Source organism: Salmo salar, chromosome ssa03 (assembly GCF_905237065.1).
Source record: "Salmo salar chromosome ssa03, Ssal_v3.1, whole genome shotgun sequence".
In the NCBI taxonomy this organism is placed as follows: Eukaryota; Metazoa; Chordata; class Actinopteri; order Salmoniformes; family Salmonidae; genus Salmo; species Salmo salar.
In genome coordinates this window covers 60,305,530-60,331,551 of record NC_059444.1, presented here as the reverse complement: position 1 = coordinate 60,331,551, position 26,022 = coordinate 60,305,530, and the positions used below count along the sequence as shown (strand labels likewise).

General features: G+C 44.1%; 1 protein-coding gene across 2 annotated transcripts; it reads right to left on the bottom strand.

The window, feature by feature from the left end:
* Positions 1-2,068: 2,068 nt before the first annotated feature.
* LOC106601009 (disintegrin and metalloproteinase domain-containing protein 11) lies at positions 2,069-25,238 on the bottom strand. 2 transcript variants are annotated; one of them, XM_014192849.2, is made up of 26 exons: positions 24,694-25,238; positions 24,071-24,294; positions 19,691-19,767; positions 18,924-18,990; positions 14,745-14,827; positions 14,415-14,478; positions 14,189-14,249; positions 13,878-14,050; positions 13,729-13,800; positions 13,355-13,521; positions 13,095-13,179; positions 12,781-12,871; positions 12,264-12,315; positions 11,797-11,896; positions 11,416-11,487; positions 10,326-10,418; positions 9,980-10,060; positions 9,823-9,873; positions 9,293-9,356; positions 8,981-9,086; positions 8,447-8,566; positions 8,036-8,204; positions 7,759-7,870; positions 6,615-6,705; positions 3,575-3,592; positions 2,069-3,209 (listed from the first exon to the last, which is right to left on the bottom strand). In XM_014192849.2, exons 1-26 carry the CDS (start codon positions 24,749-24,751, stop codon positions 3,194-3,196), a joined length of 2,367 nt encoding a protein of 788 aa, XP_014048324.2. In that variant the 5' UTR covers positions 24,752-25,238; the 3' UTR covers positions 2,069-3,193. The 2 variants fall into 2 exon arrangements, with proteins under 2 accessions (XP_014048324.2, XP_045570970.1); XM_045715014.1 differs by having other exon boundaries at positions 24,071-24,264; positions 24,694-25,237.
* Positions 25,239-26,022: the final 784 nt, after the last annotated feature.

Sequence of the window (26,022 nt, the reverse complement as noted above, 5' to 3'; positions counted from 1 at the left end):
GAGCGTAGCCTGAAGGTAGGGAGGGGCAGTTCCTCTTGCTGCTTCGTAGGAAAGCACCACGGTCTTGTAGTGGATGTGACCTTTGACTGGAAGCCAGTGGAGTGTGCAGAGGAGCGGGTGACATGGGAGGATTTGGGAAGGTTGAACACCAGGCGAGGTGCAGCGTTCTGGATGAGTTGCAGGGGTTTGATGGCACAAGCTGGGAGCTGTGAACCGTGAGAGGTCTTGGGAGTGTGCAGGCCTTCCCAGGGAGGGGAAGCTTGCAGAGAGGAGTGTAGATCACAGTCATTCCACATCTTCATTCAAGAGAACATTTAATGAGGTGCAATGAAGTCTGAAACTAGAAATACATCTAATGGAAAACAAAAATGTGTCAGTCAAAAATGTAAATGTATAATCATTGGCCAAGTTCAAGAACATAGAATACAAGGCAATGTCCAATTTTCCTAGTCTCTTGAAGTTTCCCTTTAAGAATCTTATATAGAGAATCACATTTAGGCAGTAGTTACTGGATTTAGTTATTCTAAACAATAATTAAACACACTGAGCAAAGTACATACATCTTGGCCTCAAGTAATGACACCATTGTCATAGCATCCCAGATATATTCACGCAATGGAACCAGAAGAAATAAATACTTTTTGCTTTTATATTTTATTTCCCCTTCATTTCAATTCATCTACATTGCTTATTTCAATTTGTCTACTTAAAAAGATAGTGTTTAAAAATATGGGATATAACGCATTTCTTTTTCTCTGCTTCCTAAATTCAAAACACAAGCAAACTGGCCACCATCTAAAGATTGTACATATTCTGTACATATGGTGAAGAACTATAGTGCATCTGCCAGAGTGCAGAACTCAGCTGAATCAAACAGACCTCTCCATACACCTAGTGTACCAGACCCCAGGTTGTGTCCTAAATGGTACCCAATTACCTACGTAGTGCACTACTTTTCACCAGCAGAGCACTAAGGGCCCTGGTCAATAGTAATGCACCTCATCTCATCACATTTCCACTGAGGAGCTGTCCTGGGGTCATTTCAAACTCACTGTGTTAAAGCATCATCAGCATAAGGCTCAGAGCCTATCAACAAGTGTCCAATATTTAGATGGCATTTAGATTGACAGCTGCAATGATAGATAGATAGATGGCCAGATTGCTAGCTTACTAGGCAGTGTGCCTGCTAGACAGATAGATGGACAGCTAGGAATGGCTTAAAGGAGATGTACAGTTGTATGGCAGGAGACAGATAGATACTTAGTTGAAACAGATAAAACGAATCAATATTAACATTGAATTTTAAAACAATTCCATACAGTGTATTCAACATTCAGTATTATCTTCTTGTACATACTGTATATACAAATAGATGTGCATATGTGTTCTCACATTCTGTAGGCTAGTGCTCGTTTAAGTTGGTTGTTACATATTCAATACAAACCATTTGTTTGTTAGTGTGCTGCCATTGGCTCCCGAGCACAAAGCCAGGCAACAGAAAGATAACTATTTCTTGAAGTAAAAATCTATAAACTATCTACCAGTGTTATTGGCAGGAGTGTCACGGTGAACAAGGGCATAACTGTCCCAAACACAACAAGTACCTTTCTCATTCACCTGCTCTCTTCCTCACCCAATCTCTCTCACACACGCACACACACACACATCATTTTCAGGAATCTGGTTTTCCAGGAATCCTGGTTGGAGGATTCCATATTTCCCTGCTTATTCCTTCACAATTCCGGGAATCTTCCTACCATGATATCAGGAAAACTTGGCAATATTGGGAAAGTTACTGAAATTTTGGTACCACACACACACACACACACACACACACACACACACACACACACACACACACACACACACACACACACACACACACACACACACACACACACACACACACACACACACACACACACGCTCACATACACACGCTCACACACGTGCTCACACACACACACAAGCTCACACACAGACGCTCAAACACACATGTACACACACACACGTACACACACACACACACACACACACACACACACACACACACACACACACACACACACACACACACACACACACACACACACACACACACACACACACACACACACACACACACACACACACAGTTTCAACCTCCTTTACCATACACACTTTGGGCCTCTTAAGAAGGTGGTGAATAGAATACAGACACATACAGACAGGCTCTGTTAACTAACACTATGTGGAATGTTGTGTTGGTAGATCTACGGTTGAAAACACTGAGTTACGGTCTCTGCTGCATTTTAAATATGATCCCAAAACCATAGGGTCTAACTCCCCCTTCCTACATCTCAACACATCTCAACAGACAGGGACAAATAATTAACAATCAACATAAACCCTACATCAGTCCATGATGTTTTGAATGGTCTACTGCTTTTGTTTCATAGTCATTCTCACAATAAGTTCTTCTGTCTTTGGAAATGGCCTGTACACAACATGTCCAATACAGGATTCTTCTTGGGTCACATCCGTGTTGTTGTAACTATAATGTCTGAATCTGGGTTGTCATCCAGTCACTTGACATGGCCTCTCTGAAAGGGGCAGTTCAACTGATCCAATGGCCACTTGAGTCTTTGATCAATGTTTGTTTTTCTGTGTTTCCTTGACAACATCTTATGATTTAAATAGTTTTTCAGATGGCAGGTCTGGGCCAGTCCAGCATTCTCAAACAGCGGCCAGAAGTGTGTTTCAAGACAAGCATTGGAAAGACATGTCTGATACTGAATTTGTCCACTGTTGACATGTTCTTCATTGGACTGTCGTAAGCGAAAGGAAAGAGAACTACAGTACGCAGACACCGAAGTTCATACTACTTAGTCGCTGGAAAGGAGGAAGACCCTGACGCCCCTCTAGGGACCAACAACAACCTTCTAATTCTGTCCATGGCAAAGACTTTATCCTGATTGGATAATATAATTGGCTGGTATGCAATGTGGGAGGTGCTACACTGGCCAGGAGGGGCCGGAGATAGACAGGTGGACAGACAGGAAGTGGACAGGAGAGGAGACGTTAACAGAAGAGGTCTGGAGAGGTTTGGGACAGGAGTGGAAGACTTGTTCTTTTTCCCTCTTCTCCGACTTGGAAACATCACAGAGTGATTGAAAGACAGGAGCAGACAGACAAAGACAGACAGACAGACATCTTATCCTCCTCCAGATCTGGAAAGAAAGGAAACAGTGTGAGAGACTAAAAGTTGTAAGGCTGTAAATAAGTTGAGCAGTTGACAGAAGGTGATTGTTGGACTTGGGTGTGAGGAGGCTAAACGAGACATGAAATGGAACTGAAAGAAAACTGCATTCTGGGTGGAACAGGTCATGAGGTGGAGAAGACAAAGGCTGAGACTGATGCCAGAGTTTTTCTGTGCTATATGGGATTAGGTCAGAGGAGGAATGAGGTTTAAGGTCAGAGGTGGGATGATGTCTGATGGGGGTCTGAGGCCATGCTGTGAAGAGCTATGGGATGAGGAGGGGGGGGGGGGGGGGGTGAAGGATGTCACCCTGCAGTGTCAGGAGCTAGGTCATACCTTCCTCTTCGGATATTCCTTCAACCAGGAAGGAGGAGGAGCAACACATTGGGAGAGGAGACACGAGGAGAGGAGAAACATCAGTTACAGTAAGAGACAATGAAAGCTCAACAACAGTAGATAATGGATAGTCATAACAAAGGCAATTCAAAGTCATGGTACAGTGCCTTGCAAAAGTATTCATCAACCCTTAAAATGGATTTAACTGTCATTCTTTTGTCAACAATCTACACAAAATACTCTGTAATGTCAAAGTGGAAGAAATAGTTCATAAAAAATGGAATAACTAAAATATAGTCGTTGCATAAGTATTCAGCTCCCTGAGTCAATACATGTTAGAAACACATTTGGCAGCGATTACAGCTGTGAGTCTTTACACACCTGGATTGTGAAATAGTCGCCCATTATTCTTTTCATTTTTATTCAAGCTCTGTCAAGATGTTGGGGATCATAGCTAGACAGTAATTGTCAAGATTCCTGGCCACTCAGGAAAATTCACTGTCTTCTTGGTAATCAACTCTAGTGTAGATTTGCCCTTGTGTTGTAGCTTATTGTCCTGCTGAAAGGTGAATTCCTATCCCAGTGTCTGGTGTAAAGCAGACTGAATCAGGTTTTCCTCTAGGATTTTGCCTGTGCTTAGCTCGATCCCGTTTCTTTTAATCCTGAAAAACTCACCAGTATCCATACCATGATGCAGCCACCACCATGCTTGAAAATAAGGAGGCAGTTGGTTACTCAGTGATGTGTTGTGTTGGATTTGCCCCAAACATAAGGCTTTGCATTTAGGCCAAAAAGCGCATTCCTTTGCAGTATTACTTCAGTGCCTTGTTACATACAAGATGCATGTTTTGGAATATTTTTGATTCTGTATATTTGTATTCTTTTCATTCTGTCATTTAATTCATTATTGTGGAGTCACTACAATGTTGTTGACCCATCTTCAGTTTTCTCCCATCATAGCCATTGAACTCTGTAACTGTTTTAAAATCACCAATGGCCTCATGGTAACATCCCTGAGCAGTTTCATTCCTGTCTTGTAGCTCAGGTCAGAAGGACGACTATCTTTGATGTGTCTGGGTGATTTAATACATCATCCACAGCATAATTATTAACTTGACCATGCATAAAGAGATTTTCAATGTCTGATTTGTTATTGTTACCCATCTACCAATCACTGCCCTACTTTATGAGGCTTTAGAAAAGCTCCCTGGTCTTTGTAGTTCAATCTGTGCTTGAAATTCAATACTTGACTGAGGGATAATACATACATATGTGGTATGTATGGGGGACAGAGGAAGGGTTAGTTGTTCAAAAATCATGTCAACCCCTATTATTTCACACAGAGTGAGTCCTAGTAACTTAAGTGATTTGTTAATTAAGCCACATTTTACTCCTGAACTCATTTAGGCTTGCCTAAACAAAGGGGTTGAATACTTATGCAAGAACTAGATTTTATTACATTTCTATAAATCATATTTTTTATTTTTTTTATTCTTCCACTTTGACATTAGAGTATTTTGAGTAGACTGATGACCAAAAATTACAATCAAATCAATTTTAATCCCACTTTGTAACACAATAACATTTGAAGAAATGCAAGGGGTCTGAATAGTTTTGCAAGGCACTGTATAAAGCCTATTCAAAGTGGTGTAGTAGCCCGTGTTCTCCCACTGCTCACTCCGACTACAAGAAGTCCAGAGTTTTTACACTTTTTTTCATACTCAAATTAATTATGTTGTAATTAGGGCTGGCACAATTACCGTATAATCGTGTAACTGACGATTATGGATGGAGGCCATCATGAAATGAAATAACCGTCATAACCATTTGTTTGTGTGTATGTGTGTGTGGAACGAACAGCTGACTGAAGGATGGCCGGGGATTCGTGCGGTAGAGTCCGTTTCCGCAGTATCGTGGGCTCTAACAACGTGATGAAACTTTGTTTCAACGTGAAGGAACAAGCAAGGCGTTGTAGCAAACAAGTCTTTGGTTGCCTAGGCAACTCCCGCTACCTTGCAGCAGCACAGCACATGCAGTCAGGAGCGGAGGAGAAAACGTGCGTCTTAAAAAACGTTGCTACTCAAACGATTATGACGGTGACTGCGGTCATTTAGCTGACTAATAACCGTCATCCAAAATTCCATGACGTCACAGCCGTAGTTGTAATAAACACTTTTCTTGTTTGTTCAAATGAGTGTAAAGCTTACCACTACAAGAAGATATCATAGAAGATATTTAACCGACCACATAAATATTGACACAGATCATGCACACATGCACACACAACTACCTCTGTCCCCAAAAGGATTACTCATTATTCCCAGCAAAATATGAACTATTGGAGAAATGGATCAAGCAAATTAATTTTGATGAACCAGACAAAGAAATGTAACACAGATTTGATCATTCTTGATGCATGTGATGACAGGGAAGTGGTATAATCCTTTTGGTTCAGAGACTAAGGAGTGAACAGGAATTAGCAGGCCAGGCATGCACACAGCTAGGGCTCTACAGAGACAGCCACTGCAGCAAGGGCACTTTGGTTAGGGCACTACTGAGTGGGCACTACTGAGCGGACACTACTTTAAAGATACTCCAAATTAAGAGCTGCACCAAGGAGAGGCATCAAAGAATGAACACTGCACAAGAGGCTTCAAAGAGAACCACAACAGTTTGGGAACTTCATAGGAGACTACAGGGGAACTGAACACTCCTGTCCCTGGCAGGAGAGCTGGGTTGGAGCCAGTCTGAAGGTGTGAAGGGGAGGCATCTCTTTCTCTCCCTGGAGAGATGCACGGAGGTCGTCAGGGTTCAATTCTACTAGATCTTACAGAGTGAAGTATCAGAGGTACCAGCCGGATACTCATACTAAATATATCCATATGTTTCAAAGCAACTGGATGGTGAACTCAACCCATGTGTCCCCACCGTCGGTGGGGCAATGAGTTGCAAAGTGGGTGAAGTCGTTTTTTTGGAGGGGTGTGAGTGGGGGCCTTGGGGAGAAGCAGACAGGTACACAGAGGCATGCCAGAACTCTTACTTAAATCCCCATCCTGTCCCCCCTAGGACTATGGCTGCCAGAAGAATAGCACCTGCGATGGACCCTATTATGATATTGGTGCCACTGGGACCTGCGCAGAGGAAGGAGGGGGGGGGTGCAGAGGGGAACACAACAACACCACCAAAAACACACGTCAGAGGACAGCATCAACACTGCACATCAACAACATCAACATAGAGAAAGAGAGAGAGTGAGAGAGAGAGAGAGAGAGAGAGAGAGGAGGAGGAAGAAAGAGATAGAAAAGATACCCAAAGAAAGAGAGTAGGAAAGAGAAAGAGAGAATAAGAAAGGACATGGGGTGGAGGAAGGGAGAACGCGTGGGAGAGCGAGGGAAGATCAGGGAGGCGACAGTTAAGAAAGGAGGGTGTTTTTATTACTTCTTTCTCATCCCCCTCTCTTGCTCTTTCAGCTGGACACCCTCTTGCTTAGGATGGGTTTGGTTTTTTGGGGCCTATGAGAGCCCTATGAGCCCTGTGTCAATGGAAAGGGAAAGGGGATACCTAGTCAGTTGCACAACTGAATGTATTCAACTGAAATGTGCCTTCCGCATTTCACCCAACCCCTCTGAATCAGATACAGACTGGAAGATAGGAAGGAAGACACTTGAAGATAGAAGCCAGGTGTCTGTAACTTACAGAAACACCCACACAAACACACAGACACACACATACAGTATATGCACACATGTACACATTCAGCATACACATTCTCACACTAACTCACTCACACATGTAGACACAAAGTCAGTCAGTTTCCCTGACTTTACTCCACTGCCCTTTCACCCAAAGCATGACTAAGGCAATAGCTATCGGAAGAGCTAGACTATAGATACCCTTTACTCCATATATGTACACAAAGAGATAAAGTGATGGTAGACAGACAATGAGAGGGATACGAGGAGAACAGGCAGACAAACAGACAAACAGACAGAGAGACAGAGAGACAGAGAGACAGAGAGACAGAGAGACAGAGAGACAGAGAGACAGAGAGACAGAGAGACAGACAGACAGACAGACAGACAGACAGACAGACAGACAGACAGACAGACAGACAGACAGACAGACAGACAGACAGACAGACAGACAGACAGACAGACAGACAGACAGACAGAGGAGCTTTGGACCTTTCTTCTCCGTGTTGGCAGGCGGCGTGGGGTCAGGGATGGGGTCAAAGACACTGCAGTCCTTCCCGGTGTAGTCCCTGTCACAGATACACTTCACCTCGTTACTACATGTCTGAGAGAGAGAGGGAAACAGACAGATTAAAACAAAGGAGAACAGCAATTGGCACAGTAGTCAAGTAGACAGCGTTTACTTTTGAAAACACAAACCCAACAAGCTAACATCCCTCTATTTAAATGCAGGCATGTGTGGTGGGGTGGTCCCTGTGTGCCTCCTCACCCCGTGGTCAGAGCAGGTGCGTCCCAGCGTGGAGCCGGAGCAGGTGCTGAGGTTGAAGGCTGCCACGGGGAGACAGTGGCGCTCCAGACACATCATGTTGGGGCCGCACGGCGTACCATCCTCTACGTAGCCCAGGTCTGACCCGTCCTCCAGCAGGACATGGCCCCCCCTGGACACACAGACGGGAGAGGAGGAAGAGTAGAGAGGAGATGACAAAAAAGAGAGGAGAAAAGTGGAGGAGAGGGAGGGAGAAGAGGAGGACGAGGAGGAGGAGGAGGAGGGAGAGGAGGAGGTGGAGTTGAGAGGAGGGGGAGAGGCGACGAGGGATAAATTAATCAATTAATCTATTCTGATCAATCTATGAAAGCCTCCCAAACACAAACAATAAAGGGGTAGAAAGGTACAACTCACCGGCAGTCCAGGTACTTGTTCTGGTGGTATATTGTAAGGCTGGTCACTTCCCCCTCCAGATCCCCAAACTTTGGCTTCACCGTCATATTGATACAGAACAGGAAACCACAAAGCACGTCCCTGAGAGAACGAGAAAGAGAGAGAGGGAGAAAGAGAGAAAGAGAGAGAGAGAATGGGAGAGTGAGAGGAGAGAGAGTGGGGGGGAGAGCAAGAGAGAGAGAGAGGGGGGGGAGAGAGAGAGAGAGAGAGAGAGAGAGGGGAGAGAGAGAGAGGGGGAGAGAGAGAGAGAGGGGGGAGAGAGAGAGAGAGAGCGAGAGAGAGAGGAAATAAGATGGGGAGAGAGAGAGAGAGAGAGATAGAGAGGGGGGGAGAGAGAGAGAGCGAGAGAGATAGAGAGGGGGGGAGAGAGAGAGAGCGAGAGAGAGAGAGGAAATAAGATGAGGGAGAAAAACATTAAGAATAATAATAAATAAAACTCCGGTCATGTCTATTGTGTAATAATGAGAGTGATAAGTCATGTGATAGAAGGCTCACGGCTTGTTGCACTGCAGCCATCCCTGGCCCTCAGGACTCCGCCCACAGTTGCCCTTCTCTGTGCCCTCTGCATTCAGCTTCTCATAGCAGAAGCGGTCTGCTGAATCTGAGACAGCACACACAGACACAACACACATTAGATCCATATCACCACCATCTGTAACTCAGATGAAGTTCCATATCAGCCCACAAGATGGCATAGGACTGTCATGGGCATAGCCATAGAAACAATACCAATACATGACTACTGGCAAGTGAGTAATTCAGGGGTGTGAAAGACATTAAAGAAATTAATGAATCATTAATACTTACTGTAGCCCCAAAGTCCCTTACACTGGCCATCGAGAGTCCTGCACCGACCACTATAACAACGACCCTGAGAGAGAGACAGAGAGAGAGAGAGAGAGAGAGAGAGAGAGAGAGAGAGAGAGAGAGAGAGAGAGAGAGAGAGAGAGAGAGAGAGAGAGAGAGAGAGAGAGAGAGAGAGAGAGAGAGAGAGAGAGAGAGAGAGAGAGAGAGAGAGAGAGAGAGAGAGAGAGAGGGAGAGAGGAGAAGAGAGAGCCAGATAGAGAAAGAGCAAAAGAGGGAGGGAGAGAGAAAGCAAGAAAGGGAGGAGAGAGAGAGAGAGAGAGAGCAAGAGATGGAGGGAGAGAGAGCGCGAGAGAGAGAGCAAGAGATGGAGGGAGAGAGAGCGCGAGAGAGAGAGAGCAAGAGATGGAGAGAGAGAGAGACAGAGAGAGAGGGGGACAGGAAGATGAACAAAAGATAGCAGCAGAACAGACATATCTCAACAACACACTGACTGCAGAGCAAAACCCCATTCAAACAAAGGTGTGCCTTACCTGACTACTGTCACACATGTATCCATCCAGCTTGTGCACATTATGAGGGCACTGCAACAGGAGAAAATGACATACAGTATGGTTTACTCCAGACCAACACATGCTCCCCAATCTCCCAACATGCACCAGGGTAATAGTGTAGTGTAGAGTAGAGTACCTGGCTGGAGTCTCCTGTGCAGCTCTCTGGGATGTCACAGTCATTCACAGCCTGTCTGCAAACCGCTCCTCTCAGCTCATACTGACACACAAGAACACAAGAATGACCTCTTCCTGTCAAGAGAGGTGGACTGTGTAGTAGCACCAACAGACTCTTAATAGTCAAGATCGGATGATTTCATTATTAAAACTGTGTGTGATTCTTAATAAAAAACGTTTGGTAATTAAATGTTTGGTAATGAATGAGTTAAATACTGAAGAGGCACTGGCCTCCATAGAGTGGACTAGCTAGTGTGATGAGTAATATGTAACTGAAGCGGTGGTGGTAGTGGAGTAGAGGGACTCACCCTGCACCCACTGCAGCACAGTCCACTACTGCACATGGCATCATGGGTCAGGGTACACTTCTTACAGCACGCCCCTCCACTACGGGCACACTCCTACAGACAAACACATACCAACATTAACCCTCTAGTATCACCATGACAGTTTCTGTCTCAAATGGAACCCTAGTACCTTTATAGTGCTCTGCTTTTAACCAGGGCCCATAGAGCTGTGGTCAAAAGCAGTGCACAATATAGGGAATATGGTGTCATTTGAGACGCAGACAGAAGCTCCATTCATACTGGAGGGTTCTGGTTCCTCATCATTACAGTTCCTTAGGGCTAGGCCCCCTTTTTTCTCCACTTCCTGTCTGAATGATGTGCCCAAAGTAAACTGCCTGTAGCTCAGGCTCTGAAGCCAGGATATGCATATAATTGGTACCATTGGAAAGAAAACACTTTGAAGTTTGTAGAAATGTTAATATAATGTAGGAGAATATAACACAATAGATATGGTAGGAGAAAATCCAAAGAAAACCAACCGAAAATCTTTTTTTTTGAGAGACCATCCTCTTAGAAATGCAAGAGTAAGGTCATATTGAAAATTAGCTCCCTGTATGCAATTCCTATAGCTTCCACAGGGTGTCAGCAGTATATGTTCAAGGTTTCAGGCTTGTAACTTCAAAAACAAATAAGAAATATCAGTTTTAGTAGTGGGACACAGTCTTGTAAATTCGTGTTTGCGCGTGTCATGAAGACATTACGCACCTGCTAAAATCGGTTTCCTATTGAACATACTTCTTTCCAAAATAAATATTATAGTTTGATTACATTTTTGGGTATCTGAGGAGTAAATAGAAACGTATTTTGACTTGTTGAAACAAAGTTTAGGGGTAGAGTTTTGGATTCCTTTCTCTGCATGTTGAACGAGTGGATTACTCAAATCGATGGCGCCAACTAAACTGACTTTTTGGGATATAAAGAAGGATTTTATCTAACAAAACGTCACTACATGTTATATATATATATATATATATATATGTACATAAATGTTTAAAATCCATAATATTTATGATTATTTTTTTGAATTGAAAGATTTATTAGAGAACCTCACCAGCTGAGACCCACAGTCACACTCCTCCCCTGTCTCCACGAAGCCGTTCCCACACTCAGGAGGGTCCAACAGCTGATAGAGAGACGGAGGGATAGAGGGAGAGGAGAACAGATGGAGGGAGAGACAATAGACAAGTAAGATGGGAGGACGAAAAGAGGGGAAGAAGGGAAAAGAGAAGGTCGTAAAGAAGAGGAAGAGAGAGATAATCAAGGATGGGCACAGAGCTGTATGTAAATATCTAATATGGAGAAATGAGGACATTGGGATAATTAATTAGGCTATATATAACAGCGCTCCTGGGACCTTCAGCTTACACTCCACTCCCCACTAGAACATCAGGCTAGGCCAGCCTCCCACATCCCTCACCCACACCAACCTCACCTTGTTGGGCTTGTTGAAGAGGCAGCTCCCGCCCCCCTGGAGCAAGAACTGGATGTACTCATCAACACTGCAGCGAGAGAACTTTCTGGGCAGGTAATATCTGTACACACAAAATAAGCACACACACACATACACAGATGCAGGGAGAGAGAGAGAGAAAAGAGAGCGAGAGATAAAATGGTCAAAGCCAATGATAGTGTGTTTTTTCCGAAAATGAAGTGCCAAATCAAATGTGACAATTTTTTCAGCAATTTTGCAATCTGACTCAAATGTTACCATCTGTGGTAAAAAAAACCCTGCTAATTGTAGTAGATGGATTTGACAATAGCTTGACAATAGCTTATCAAATCACCATTGTACCATCTGGTATTGAATAAGCCGAAGCCAAACGCTTCTGAGCACATTGTGTGTTCTTTAGACTGATGTACTGTATGTACAGTATATGTAGTCCTAAAGTCAGTCTTTACCCAGTGTCTTCCATGATACAACCAAGCCAAGAATCAGGACATCTGCAGTCTCCTGAGAGAGACGGAGAGAGGGAGGGAAAAGAAGAAAAGGAGGGTGAAAGACGGAGTGAAAAGTCAATGCGAAAACATGAGATGGTTAATGACATTCATCTTGACTGGAAGGAATTTACATTTATTCACTGAGGTAAATCCTTGAGAAAAAATACAATTATTTCACAAGTAAGTTTGAAATAAAGTCAATCCATCGCTTCCTGTGCCACTCCCTCCATCCATCCCTTCCTTTCTTCCTCCTTTAACTGAATCCATGGGCTGCTGTCTCCTGTCTCTACCTCTCGCTTAGTCTTTACACTATCTGTACCTGTTCCCTCTCGCTCTCCCTCTCTTTCTCCCTCTCCCTCCTTCCCTCTCTCTCTCTTCTCTCTTTCTTTCTTTCCTTCCTTCCGTCCTTCCACCCTCCCTCCCTCCCACCCTCCCTCCCTCCCGCCATCACCCATCCCCCTGCTCTGATCGTCCTCACCCGCAGAGCTGCGTATGTTGTTCCACCTCATCCCAATGTTCTGACCCAGACTCTGGCACAGAGTGATGGCCATTGGACCCACGTTCCCATACTGGAACACAAACACACACATCCACTCTGTATCAATGGCGTTCTGTTTGACTGAAGTTACACTCCTCACATTCTTCACTGAAGGAAGGAAGTAGTCAAAGAAGAGTCATTCTTAAGTGTAGTAGCTGTGTCAGATCCTAAACCATGAGCCTGGACTACGAGCCCATTGTTGTGAGTCACAGTCCTTTGAAGCTGAGTAGGAAGCACACAGTTGTCTCTCTTACCTCGTTGATGCCCCCTCCTCTGGTGAGAGAGCACACCCCTCCGGTGTAGGCCGTCCCACTGCGACTGCTCTGGAATGTACGCCCCCTGGAGGAGATGGAGGAGAACAGGGGTCAAACCTGGACTAAAGTACCAGGACATATTGTAGTATATATAAACCGGCTGCAACCAGTCAACAACACTGACTGCCCCAGGTTAGATACAGGAGCATATCACCCTCCTCTATTTTACATTTCAGGGGACATAGACAGGGGGCGCTCACGAGAAGAGGTGCACGACGTCACTTTGCTCCTTAATACTGTCCTTCCTGTACTTCATGAAGTTCTGCAGCGTCGTCAACGGGTCTGTCACCACGGGAACCATGTTGGCCGACGACCAGGTTTCCATGGCAACCAGCACGATACGTGTGTTCAGCTGTTCCCTGTAAATCTGCAGGCCAAACATACACTGGTGGTATACCCAAATTCATATCTAGGAGGATGGACATAATGAGTAAGATATGTTAGATTGTTCTTATAGGCTACAACCTAGCCTATGATTATTGACATGACTTTAACTTTAACAACATAACAATATCATCATAATTGACGATGGGTATCAGTACAAAAGTTAAGTATGGAGTGACAGAGCTCTTACTGCATCAGCCATATTGACCACTGCTTTGGCAAAGTTCCTGGCCTGGGTAGTGGAGCGTCGGAGCTGCACAAACTGCAGACAGACAGCAAACGTTAGGTGCAGTGGACGAACGCACACACATCAATTCTTTTCACAAAAGGCTAACTCACCATTTCGTAGTCGTTGACCACCATCAGCTCGATGTATTTGGTCTCTGACTGCACGGTGGGCCTGCGTGGCAGCTGTCTCTTAGAGCGCCTCAGCACCTCACTGACCCGGGGATCCTTCAGCTGCTCATCACCATTACCTCTGGCTCTATCCCCCTCACTGTCGTCTGTGCAGTCTGGACACAATACAACACAGAGGACTGAGAAATGACTTCAAAGAGCATGGATCTACCAACCTCAATGTGTCTTCTCATTGGTAAGTATGAACATGAATGATTGTATAAAGGAGAGAGGATGTAGGATGTTGCCAGTACCTTGACAGTCTGGGGATAGTCTGACATCAGGCATCCTACGCACTAGGTGGGCCCCCTCAGTCTGGAGAGGAGTCAATGAGACACCAGGAGAAAACAATACCATCTTTACTACGCTCATCCATATTCCTCGTCTGCATCCCTGTTACTATGAATGAATGAATCAATAACATCAACACTACTACACAGGGCTATCTATACCATTATCTCCCAACCACCACACACTCACCTGATTGGTCCCGTCGAAAAGAGGCTCAATCCCATAAGAGAACATCCCATCAGAAAACATACCACTGAGAGAACGAGAGAGAGAGAGAGAGAGAGAGAGAGAGAGAGAGAGAGAGAGAGAGAGAGAGAGAGAGAGAGAGAGAGAGAGAGAGAGAGAGGGAACACGTTCCTTATATATCCGTAAGACTCCCATTGTATAGCAGTGATATTAGTACATGAAGATCAAAGATACCATATAGCTTATCAAAGCCATAGTGCCAGTACTGTACCGAGTCAGTGTGGTGAGGCAAGGCCATTGACAGACAGTTTATAGCTATGGGGAGAGTCTCACCATAGGCCAAGACAGGTGGAGAGAGCTGCCCAGGACTCTGGTAAGCCCCTCAACCTCCCTTGATAGTAGCAGTGCTCCCCTCCCTGTGAACACAAAGACCATACCATTGTTAATATACAGTCACATGCTCAAGTAAATCGACTGTGTAGTGGTACATTGGTTTGCAGGTTTCCACACACTGACTGAGGAGGACAGTGACGCTCATTTCACAGTCCCCTAAAAAAACTATATGGAGTCCCCAGGAGTTGTGCTTTAAACAGTTTCTACTTCTATTCCCTCTCTCTGTCTCTCTCTCTCTTCCTCCCTCTCTTCCTCCCTCCCTCCATTATACTGCTAGCTATATGTACTATATGTGACCTACTTGTCCTCAACTCTACTCTATTCCACTCTACTCTATTCCACTCTACTTTATTCCACTCTACTTTATTCCACTCTACTCTATTCCACTATACTCTATTCCACTATACTCTACTCCCCTCTATTCCACTCTCCTCTATTACACTCTACTCTACTCCACTCTACTCTATTACACTCTACTCTATTCCACTCTACTCTATTCCACTCTACTCTATTACACTCTACTCTATTACACTACTCTATTCCACTCTACTCTATTACACTCTACTCTATTCCACTCTACTCTATTACACTCTACTCTATTACACTCTACTCTACTCTATTACACTCTATTACACTCTACTCTATTCTACTCTACTCTATTACACTCTACTCTATTCTACTCTACTCCACTCTACTCTATTCCACTCTATTCTATTCTATTCCACTCTACTCCACTACTCTATTCCACTACTCTATTCCACTCTACTCTATTCCACTCTACTCTATTCTATTCCACTCTACTCTATTCCACTCTACTCTATTCTATTCCACTCTACTCCACTACTCTATTCCACTACTCTATTCCACTACTCTATTCCACTCTACTCTATTCCACTCTACTCTATTCTATTCCACTCTACTCTATTCCACTCTATTCTATTCTATTCTATTCCACTCTACTCTATTCTATTCCACTCTACTCTATTCTATTCCACTCTACTCTATTCCACTCTACTCTATTCTATTCCACTCTACTCTATTCCACTCTACTTTAGCTACTGCTCTGACAATGGAGGGGTTTTCTGTGCATGGAGCTTATAAATAAATCGAACATTATGTTGCCCCATAGTGGGAACAGCTTGGAAGGAACAACATGGAGTGAAAATGCATTGGGCTGGCTAAGAATAAACCTGTATCACAACCGGCCGTGATTGGGAGTCCCATAGGGCGGAGCACATTTGGCCCAGCGTCGTCCGGGTTTGGCCGGTGTAGACCGTTATTGTAAATAAGAATTTGTTCTTAACTGACTTGCCTAGTTAAATAAAGGTGAAATAAAATAAGACATTTGAGCAGTGGATGTCAAAGTGTGGAAGAGGAGGACCACACACACGAGACCTCAACACAGATGAAGAAGAGGGCATCCAGCTACAACACTAATGCTCATTCTGAATAAAACATCTACCTTGCCTGCAACCATCTGAGCCCCATCCTTCATTGGTGTGAAAGAGCTGGCCTAGTATAACACTTAAAATGTTTAAAACAATTACTTTTAAAACTGCAGAGCAAATAAAACCATTGGCAGTAAAAATGTCCCCACGTTTGGAGAACTCCCCAAACACTTACACATGGTTAGAAAGACAATGAGAACATAGTAACAATTAACAAGACAATTAGCAGTTGGGGTGTGTGCAACCAGTAATCAGCACACACTACGGAATGTTTGAATTGAATGGCAAATAAACAGAAATACAAAGACAAGCATATTAGGCTACTTGCTTTGACAGTTATACACCGGCCTGTTTATTAGGTACACCCATCTAGTAATAGGTCGGACCGCCCTTTGCCCTCCAGAACAGCCTGAATTCTCTGGGGGCATGGAAACGTTGCTCAATTGGTATCAAGGGACCTAACGTGTGCAAGGAAAACATTCCCCACACCATTACACCACCGCCACCAGCCTGTACCGTGACATCAGGCAGGATGGGGCCATGGATTCATGCTGCTTACGCCAAATCCTGACTCTGCCATCAGCATAACGCAACAGGAACTGGGATCTGTCGGACCAGGCAATGTTTTTCCACTCCTCAATTGTCCATTGTTGGTGATCGCGTGCCCACTGGAGCTGCTTATTCTTGTTTTTAGCTGATAGGAGTGGAACCCGATGTGGTGAAAAGGACTGACGAGCTGTGCGTTCCAAGATGCCGTTCCTTCAACCTCTCATCAACGAGCTGTTTTCGCCCACAGGACTGACGCTGACTGGATGTTTTTTGTTTGTCGCACCATTCTCGGTAAACCCTAGACACTGTCGTGCCTTAAAAGCCCAGGAGGCTGGATGTATCTGAGATACTGGAACCGGCACACCTGGCACAGGCGATCATTCCACTCAAAGTAGCTTAGGTCTCTTATTTTGCTCATTCTAACTTTCAATTGAACAGTAACTGAATGCCTTGATGCCTGTCTGCCTGCTTTATATAGTAAGGGCAGCCACGACACTCACTATCTGTAGGAGCGAACCATTTTCATGAACGGGGTGGCCACTGAGTATAAGTCTCTAGCCCAGGTGAAGGCCTCTCCTTCACAATTAGTCTCCTTCAAAAGATTAGAAACAGTTTCCCGCTATGGCTGATCTAAAGTAGTCATTGAGCCACTACTGAGTATGAGATTGGGATAGCAGGAATACAAAACCACTCTAATAAAAGCAGAGATAGAGACAGAGCAACCACAGCTGGCATAGAGTCAAGCGCTCGGCCTGGTCTGGCTGGTCTGGGAGTGTGAGTATGTGGCTCCATCCCTGCAGGCGTACTGTACATCCTCCCATCCACACCACTGCTCTCTGAAGGAACCAACTGTCTGCAAACACACACACACATAATGACTCTCTCTGATAGCATCACCCATCCTGCCATTGTATTCACTGGCCTTTCACTCTCCTTTTTTCTCTCTCTCTCTCTCTCTCTCTCTCGCTCTGCCAAGAACTTAATGACACTGCAGAGCTGACTCGTTGCCATGGGAACAAGCTCCTGATTGGCTAGTGAGGGCAGAGGGAGAGTTGGGAATGAGAGTGGGTGAGGATGAGACAGAGGCTCTTGCTGAGGCTGGGGGACGAGGGGCAGTTAGTAACGTGTGTAGCACAATGAACCAAATAGAAAAAACACTACTTTTCCCCAATGGTTTTCTAGAGGCACTGACATTCCTGTAGTAGTCTACTGGCCACTCAATCACACTGTAGCGTTCATTCATTTTGGTGAGATGGTGGTCAACACTAATGTCATTTCAATCTGATAAGTGCTGCCAACAGGATGGACGTATCTGATTTCAGTAAGACACAAAACAGATCTCTGTAGCCTACTGGACAATAGCATACAATGTCAACAGTATGTCTACAGTATGTCTACAGTACGTCTACAGTACATCAACAGTATATCTACAGTACGTCTACAGTATGTCTACAGTACGTCTACAGTACGTCAACAGTACGTCTACAGTACGTCTACAGTACGTCTACAGTACGTCAACAGTACGTCAACAGTATGTCTACAGTACGTCAACAGTATGTCTACAGTATGTCAACAGTATGTCTACAGTACGTCTACAGTATGTCAACAGTACGTCTACAGTATGTCAACAGTACGTCTACAGTATGTCAACAGTATGTCTACAGTACGTCAACAGTACGTCTACAGTACGTCTACAGTACGTCTACAGTATGTCTACAGTATGTCTACAGTATGTCTACAGTATGTCAACAGTATGTCTACAGTATGCAGAAAACACAGTAGCTTTTTCAGAGGCATGGTTAGAACTTCTATTATAACTAGGGCCATGTGTTTTGTGCAATCATGTGACATAGCAAGAATTTATCCTGTATTTTATCCAAAATATCCAAAAATGAATTACACCAAAATTTAAAGCAGTTGTCTGAGGGTGGTGCTGGATCTGACATAGAAAGAAAGTGGTACAGTTTGTTGAAAAAGCTTTAAATAACGGTTAAAATCCAGGCATATCAAATGATTGCGCAAAATACAGGGCCCTAGTTATAAACACACACACACACACACACACACACACACACACACACACACACACACACACACACACACACACACACACACACACTACCTTAGACTGTGAGGGTTTGCCGTCTTGGTGAAAGTGCCGCTCCACATAGTCTGAGGACAGGAGGTTACTGCAGAGAGAAAACACAGAGACACCTCTGTTATTATGACAGACACCTCTCTCATAAACTATACCCCAAGCCAAGCTCTACACAACGTCTAAGACAACGAGATATATCCTTTATGTGTATGATTTATCTTCGTCCTCTGCATCTCTATTCTGTTTGTGAATAGATACGCGGTCTGTACGAATATGGTCCGTTCTTAATGAATTCCATTTAAGTGTTCATTGATGAGGGCGGTGTGTAATGCATGGCTGTAGAGTACAGCATTTGGATGTGATTTATGACATTATCGTAGCTAGGCAGTAGCCGTAACAGAGTAGCGGTGGTCTGGCTGTTGTGTTGACTCCTTTACTGTGCTGTAGGGGAGTTACTGTACATTAAGCACATTAATAATAAAGCCATGACAATCCAGGCCACACTCTCTCTGTCCCCCTCATCCCCCTCTCTCTCTCTCCTCTCTCTCTCTAAGGTGGTTAGCTGTATTGATGGAGCTCTCAGGGTCTCTGTGTCCCTGATGCTCCACTAAACATTTGATTATGTGTCATAAATGGAAGGAGCAAAGTGTATTTGCTAACGGTAGCGGTTATGGAAATGCCAATGTTGATGATTGTGGCGATTTAGAAAATACGGACCGATGGAAATGGGTGCGGCGAATACGTCAATCAAGTTGATAAATCCAAATTGTGCACAAATCAAATGTACTCACTGGTTTAACTCCAGGTCCAGGGTGAAGGTGTGTCCGAAGGTTTCCACCTGGAAACAACTCTGGGCCAAATGGACTGGCTTAAATAGGGAGAGAGAGAGAGACATTACAGGAAGAACCACTCTAAAGTAAACCACTCTAATAGCGATTCGCCCATTTGGTGAGTCACAATGATAGCTATCATTCTTTAAGAAGTATAAGAAATCAAAATACATACTGTACAAATGCATTTCTGCCAGTGCAATACTGCATATACATCAAAAGCATTTTAGCAGCTAACATAGTCGGATTGATAAAGTGTCCGATGATTTGGCTGGACTGAATCCATTCCAACAGGCAGTACTGAAGCCATCCAGGAAGTGCATTTGTATTCAGCAATAGAGATGGACGGGAAGAGGGTTTACAAGAAAGGAGAAAGCTTTAAATACCCATCTACATTAAGCTGGTGTGAAGCCAATGTGTCCCTACTGTCGGCTGCCAAAAAATGGAGAGGTAAGAAGAAGGCAATGGGGAGCTTTACTGGCTGCCAGAGATTTATAGCAGTCAAAACACAGTGTCGCCAAAAGCACAAACAGCGGCAGCATTCAATCCCAGCCCACTGTAATTCCGTCTGCAGGATACAGGCTGCAGTGAATCATTGGACTTTCACTGAGACAAGACTCCCATTCGGAAATCATTCCCTCCAATGATTCCACACAACTCAACTTCAGCTGGAGCAGGGAGAGGGTAGTTCTGCTTGGCTAAAGGAAGGACTAAAATGTGATGTCATAGATATCAATCCAAGGGGTTTTCGTAAAGTTTTTATGTGTGTGAAATAATCAAGACTGTTTATTTTGGTCAATCAGTAGATCAATAGATTTGTTTGAATCGATCAGTATTTATCAGCCCTGAATCATAACATCCCTCAGGATATTTAGGTGGCCACCAACAACACCCCTGTCTGTAACACCAAGGCATCTTGATACTGTTCTCATGCCAAAGTCAGTCCTTTGGGAACCTTGTGATAGCAGGTTCATTACTCAGTAACAACCAGAGATTGTAAATAAAATCGGACATGTGCACATGCTGTAGAAACAGATGTATCTTCACTTCCAGTCCATTGATAAGCAAAGCAAGTTGAGGAAACAGTAGGCTGTACAACTTGGCATCGAAGTTAACCTATGGAATAGTTGATCAATCCATGAGTCAGAATGACAGCTAGGAATATTCCATCTAAACTTATTTAGAATCCTCTGTAAAAAAAGAAAAAAAAGGACATTATGACTACAAAAAAATACAACTGAGGCAAAAAATATTTTTTCAATGTAACCAACAGAACCCTCCTAATTAAGTAAAAATATCACCCTTTACCAATTATACCACTTCTCAATAACAACTCCAAAAACAACAACACCAGGCTTTTACACGATCTCCATCCAAATACCCATGAGCCTCTTTAAATAGTTCAATCACATCACACGCTAGGTTAACAAGCAGTGTAATCAGAGGCAGATTTATCTCCAGACGAGGGTAATGATTCTCTCAGCCACCTCAACACTCAACCCACCAGAGGGGTATATTACAAAGGAGGATCAATAAGTTAGCCAGCTAACTTTGATAAACAACCAGAAATAGCTATTGATTTTCTGATTCATTACGAAAGCTAAACTTAGAAATGTGTTTTTGGTTGTTGAGTCAATTCGACCGTACCCATTTCAAGCTTATCCTGAAAAAATATACACGTTATTTCAGAATATTTAGACGAGTCATCTTGTTAACTCATTGATCTCTGGTGCCCCATTGAAAGATGTAGACCTTGCACATCATCATCATCTGCACATCTCTCACTCCAGTGTTTAATGCTAAATTGTAATTATTTTGCATCTATGGCCTATTTATTGCCTTACCTCCCTATCTTACTACGTTTGCACACACTGTCATAGATTTTTATTTTGTGTTATTGACTGTACATTTGTTTATGTGTAACTCTGTGTTGTTGTTTTTGTCGCACTGCTTTGCTTTATCTTGGCCAGGTCGCAGTTGTAAATGAGAACATGTTCTCAACTGGCCTACCTGGTTAAATAAAGGTGAAATAAATAAAATATAAAAATAGAACCTCACCCTCCATCCCACTTACACCTGCCTCTTCAGAGAGAGAGAGAGGGTGTATGAAAATTAAAGAAAGAGATGGGTTGAAGGGTGAGGTAGAGTATAGGTCTGAGAGAGAGAGAGAGAGAGAGAGAGAGAGAGAGAGAGAGAGAGAGAGAGAGGGTGTAAGAAAATTAAAGAAAGAGATGGGTTGAAGGGTGAGGTAGAGTATAGGTCAGAGAGAGAGAGAGAGAGAGAGAGAGAGAGAGAGAGAGAGTAAGAGATAGAAGAAAAAATAGGGTGATTTTGTACCAGTGGAATTTTTGGCCCAAGTAGCACTTCTCACACAGGCCTGTTGAATCATTGATGGGGACATACTTCAACACACCATTGAATAATAGAAGAATGGAAGAGAGAGGAGATCTGAATATTTCACCACACAGAGCCTTTTATCATGAGGAGATGAGGCCAAGCAGCTAAAATCACATTCACACAACAGGCTTCTGTTTCAGATCTCTTTCAGATGCTCTTCTCACCGGTGGACTGTAATTCTGAATCTGTGGCATGGGGTGGCATAGTGGGGGAGTACAGTAGGTCAGAAGGTTTTGGGTTCAAGTCTCAGATATTGTGCTCCAACATAGGGTGTAACGCCCGTTGGTTACAGTTAAATATATATACTAAACAAAAATATAAACGCACCATTTCTAAGATTTTACTGAGTTACAGTTCATATAAGGAAATCAGTCAATTGAAATAAATTCATTAGGCCCTAATCTATGGCTTTCACATGACTGGGAATACTGATATGTATCTGTTAGTTGTGGATCAGAAAACCAGCCATTATCTGGTGTGACCACCATTTGCCTCATGCAGCGCAACACATCTCCTTCACATTGAGTTGATAAGGTTGTTGATTGTGGCCTGTGGAATGTTGTCCCACTCCTCTTCAATGGCTGTGTGAAGTTGCTGGATATTGGCGGGAACTGGATCACGCTGTCGTACACGTCAATCCAGACTCCAGAGCATCCCAAACAGGCTCAATGGGTGATGTATCTGATTAGTATGCAGGCCATGAAAGAACTGGGACATTTTCAGCTTCCAGGAATTGTGTACAGATCCTTGCAACATGGGGCCATGCGTTATAATGCTGAAGCGGATGAATGGCACGACAATGGGCATCAGGATCTCGTCACGGTATCTCTGTGCATTCCAATTGCCATCGATAAAATGCAATTGTGTCCGTTGCCCATACGTAGCTTATGCCTGCCCATCCCATAACCCCACCACCATGGTGCACTCTGTTCACAACACTGACATCAGCAAACCACTCACCCACATGACGCCATACTGCGGTCGTGAAGTGAGGTGGACGTACAACCAAATTCTCTAAAAATGACGTTGGAGGTGGCTTATGGTAGAGAAATGAACATTCAATTATCTGGCAACAGCTCTGGGGGACATTCCTGTAGTCAGCATGCCAATTGAATGCTCCCTCAAAACTTGAGACATCTGTGGCATTGTGTTGTGTGACAAAACTGCACATTTTAGAGTGGCCTGTGTAATGATCATGCTGTTTAATCAGCTTCCTGATATGCCACACCTGTCAAGTGGATAGGTTATCCTGGCAAAAGAGAAATGCTCACTAACAGGGATGTAAACACATTTGTGCACAAAATTTGAGAGAAAGAAACTTTTTGTGCATGTGGAACATTTGTTTTATTTCAGCTCATGAAACATGGGACCAACACACATGTTGCGCTTACATTTTTGTTCAGTATATATATAGCAGTAACATAGTAACCACTGTTTTGCAAGACTAGAAAGGACTTGGTGGTCATTCTCTGATGCTGGTTACAGGTGAAACTTATTGGGCTTAGAGGTTGCAACAAACCACCTCCCTTCTCTGTCATTCAGTGAGGGCAGAGCATGCGGCACAGAGCACTGCATTGCTCTTGACCAACTGGCAGAGGTGCCCCCGACATACAGCAGGAGAGAGCCAGTGGGTCTTGCATCAGTCACACCCAAACTAGGTTTCTGACTAAGACTGACTTCATCCCTCAGTGCGAACACAAGCAAGCTGAAGACACCTGGAGGTTCCGAGTAAGCACCTGCCAGTCACAGAGTGGAAGTTTGGGCAATATGGGACTGATAGACTTGTGCAGTTTGGGATGGATCTTATGATAAACTTAGAAAACAAGAGACAGCCCAAAACAGGCGAAAGGGTTCACAAAAGTAATTTGGGTTGGAGAAACTAATAAATAACACTCAATAAAAACAGGTTGCCACACCCACTTCTCCATTATAGTCTATACTTACCGAGGTGCCTCCCGTGGTATTCTTCACGCGGGTATCCAAATAGCCATGGGACATTTCTTCCTCCGACTCCAACTGTTGCACCAGCCGCTTTGGATAGGTGACTTCGGCCGCAATGTCGCTGCTGTCTCCCCGCTCCTCTGGCGAGAACCAGTCCCACAAACTCGCATCCCGCACCAAAGTCGACCTTCCGCCGCCTGTAACGCGGGAGACCTGATAACTGCCAACTTTAAACCACACACGGGTTATCACACAGAAAAACGAGAATTATTGTTTTAAAAATGATTTTTGACATAAATAGGCTGATATGGCAGCGCGTCAGGCGCTGGTTCTACAGTACGCGCAAGCCCTGGATGTACAGGGCGACAGCGCTGCGGTGAAAATGTGTTGATGCAGCAAATCTACCGCATCCGTAGAACTGAAGGGAGAGGGATCTTAAAAACACTACGTTCTTGGCACAGATGTAACTATCTCCAGCTGCGCGCTACCACCACACACACTATTGTAGACTAGTCTACATAGGGAGAAGTGATTGCAGATGCAAAAATTGGGGATAGCCTACATTGGGCAGGGGTAAACTTGGAAATGAAAAGGGTGCTTCCTCCCTCTCCCGTTATCCCTCTTACCTGACACGGCAAACCTCTCGCCCACTGCAGCAAAGACCAAGCACCACACCGCCAGCATGATGTTCACATATTCCCCCGAATTAACATCGAGTGCGTTACAGTCTAACAGGCGCAGATAAAAAGAAAACCGACGCACAAACAATTATGGCGAGAGAGAAAAAAACACCGACTGAATCTGGTTGACAGCTGACGCTCGTCCTCTCATCTCCCCATTCAGCTCGTAGCATACAGTCTACCGATATCAGGCAATTGAATGAAATAGCCAATCTATCACTAAATGAAAAAACAAATAGGCCTAATAGTCTATGCCAGAGCCGATCAATAATGGAATTGTAAAATTAGTCTAGATTATGTAGAATAGGTCAAATGGGGAGATTTGAGTGCACGTATGCATAAATCCTACAGGATTGTGCGTGTGTAAGCTGTATGTATGCATGAGTGTATGCGAATCTGCGGTATGTGGAAATGGTAGATATAAAATGAACAGAATTGCGTTGGGTCTGCGGTGATGAGGACACGTGGGACCATAGTACCCTCCCCTCATTCTATCTCCAAGCGTCCTCCCGTTGCCATGCAGTTCTGTATCTCCACAAAAGCAGATTCTACAACCTGGGTACCAAGGTGCCAATTGAGGTAAACATGGTAGGGTTTTGTGTGTTCATTCATTTTCTATGTCAACACGAGTAATTCAAGATCCTGAATAGATAGGTCCATGGATGGACGAGGTGGGAAAAAAGTTCTTCAGAGAAAACAATACATACTGGTCAGTATTGTGGTGCAGCTAAACTCACTAACATAATGTATTGTAATGAACAAAATGGAGATCCACACAGCAATTGAAAAGTGGTATCCAACAGCATGACATGGTGCACCCATTGTGCCCAGAGGTGTGTATGGTAAATACAGATGTCATTCTCCTTCTCTATCTCCAGCTGTCCACTACCATGAGGAGACCAGGAAGCTGCAGGAACACATCGGAAAATGGTACAGTGAAGAGTGTAGAGTGATGACAAGCTGGAAGAAGTGGGCTTGACTAGCAGGCTGTGTGTGTGTGTGTGTGTGTGTGTGTGTGTGTGTGTGTGTGTGTGTGTGTGTGTGTGTGTGTGTGTGTGTGTGTGTGTGTGTGTGTGTGTGTGTGTGTGTGTGTGTGTGTGTGTGTGTGTGTGTTGGAGCTGATAAGAAGTGTCCTGAGGTGTCTCCATGTAAGCTGGATGTCTTAGATGATCATACAGATGGCTGAATGTGCAGAATGAGGGCTATTGTTGTGCACAAAATAATAATCATGCCTCAATGTTCCATCTCTTTAAAGGAGAATTTTGCATTTTTACA

Coding starts and splice junctions, on each gene's coding strand:
- LOC106601009 (XM_014192849.2), bottom strand. CDS start 24,751: ATGCTGGCGGTGTGGTGCTTGGTCTTTGCTGCAGTGGGCGAGAGGTTT. Junction 14,051..14,188: donor ACTATCCCCAGACTGTCAAG/GTACTGGCAACA, acceptor TATTGTGTCCAG/ACTGCACAGACGACAGTGAG. Junction 13,801..13,877: donor TGGTCAACGACTACGAAATG/GTGAGTTAGCCT, acceptor GTCTGTCTGCAG/TTTGTGCAGCTCCGACGCTC.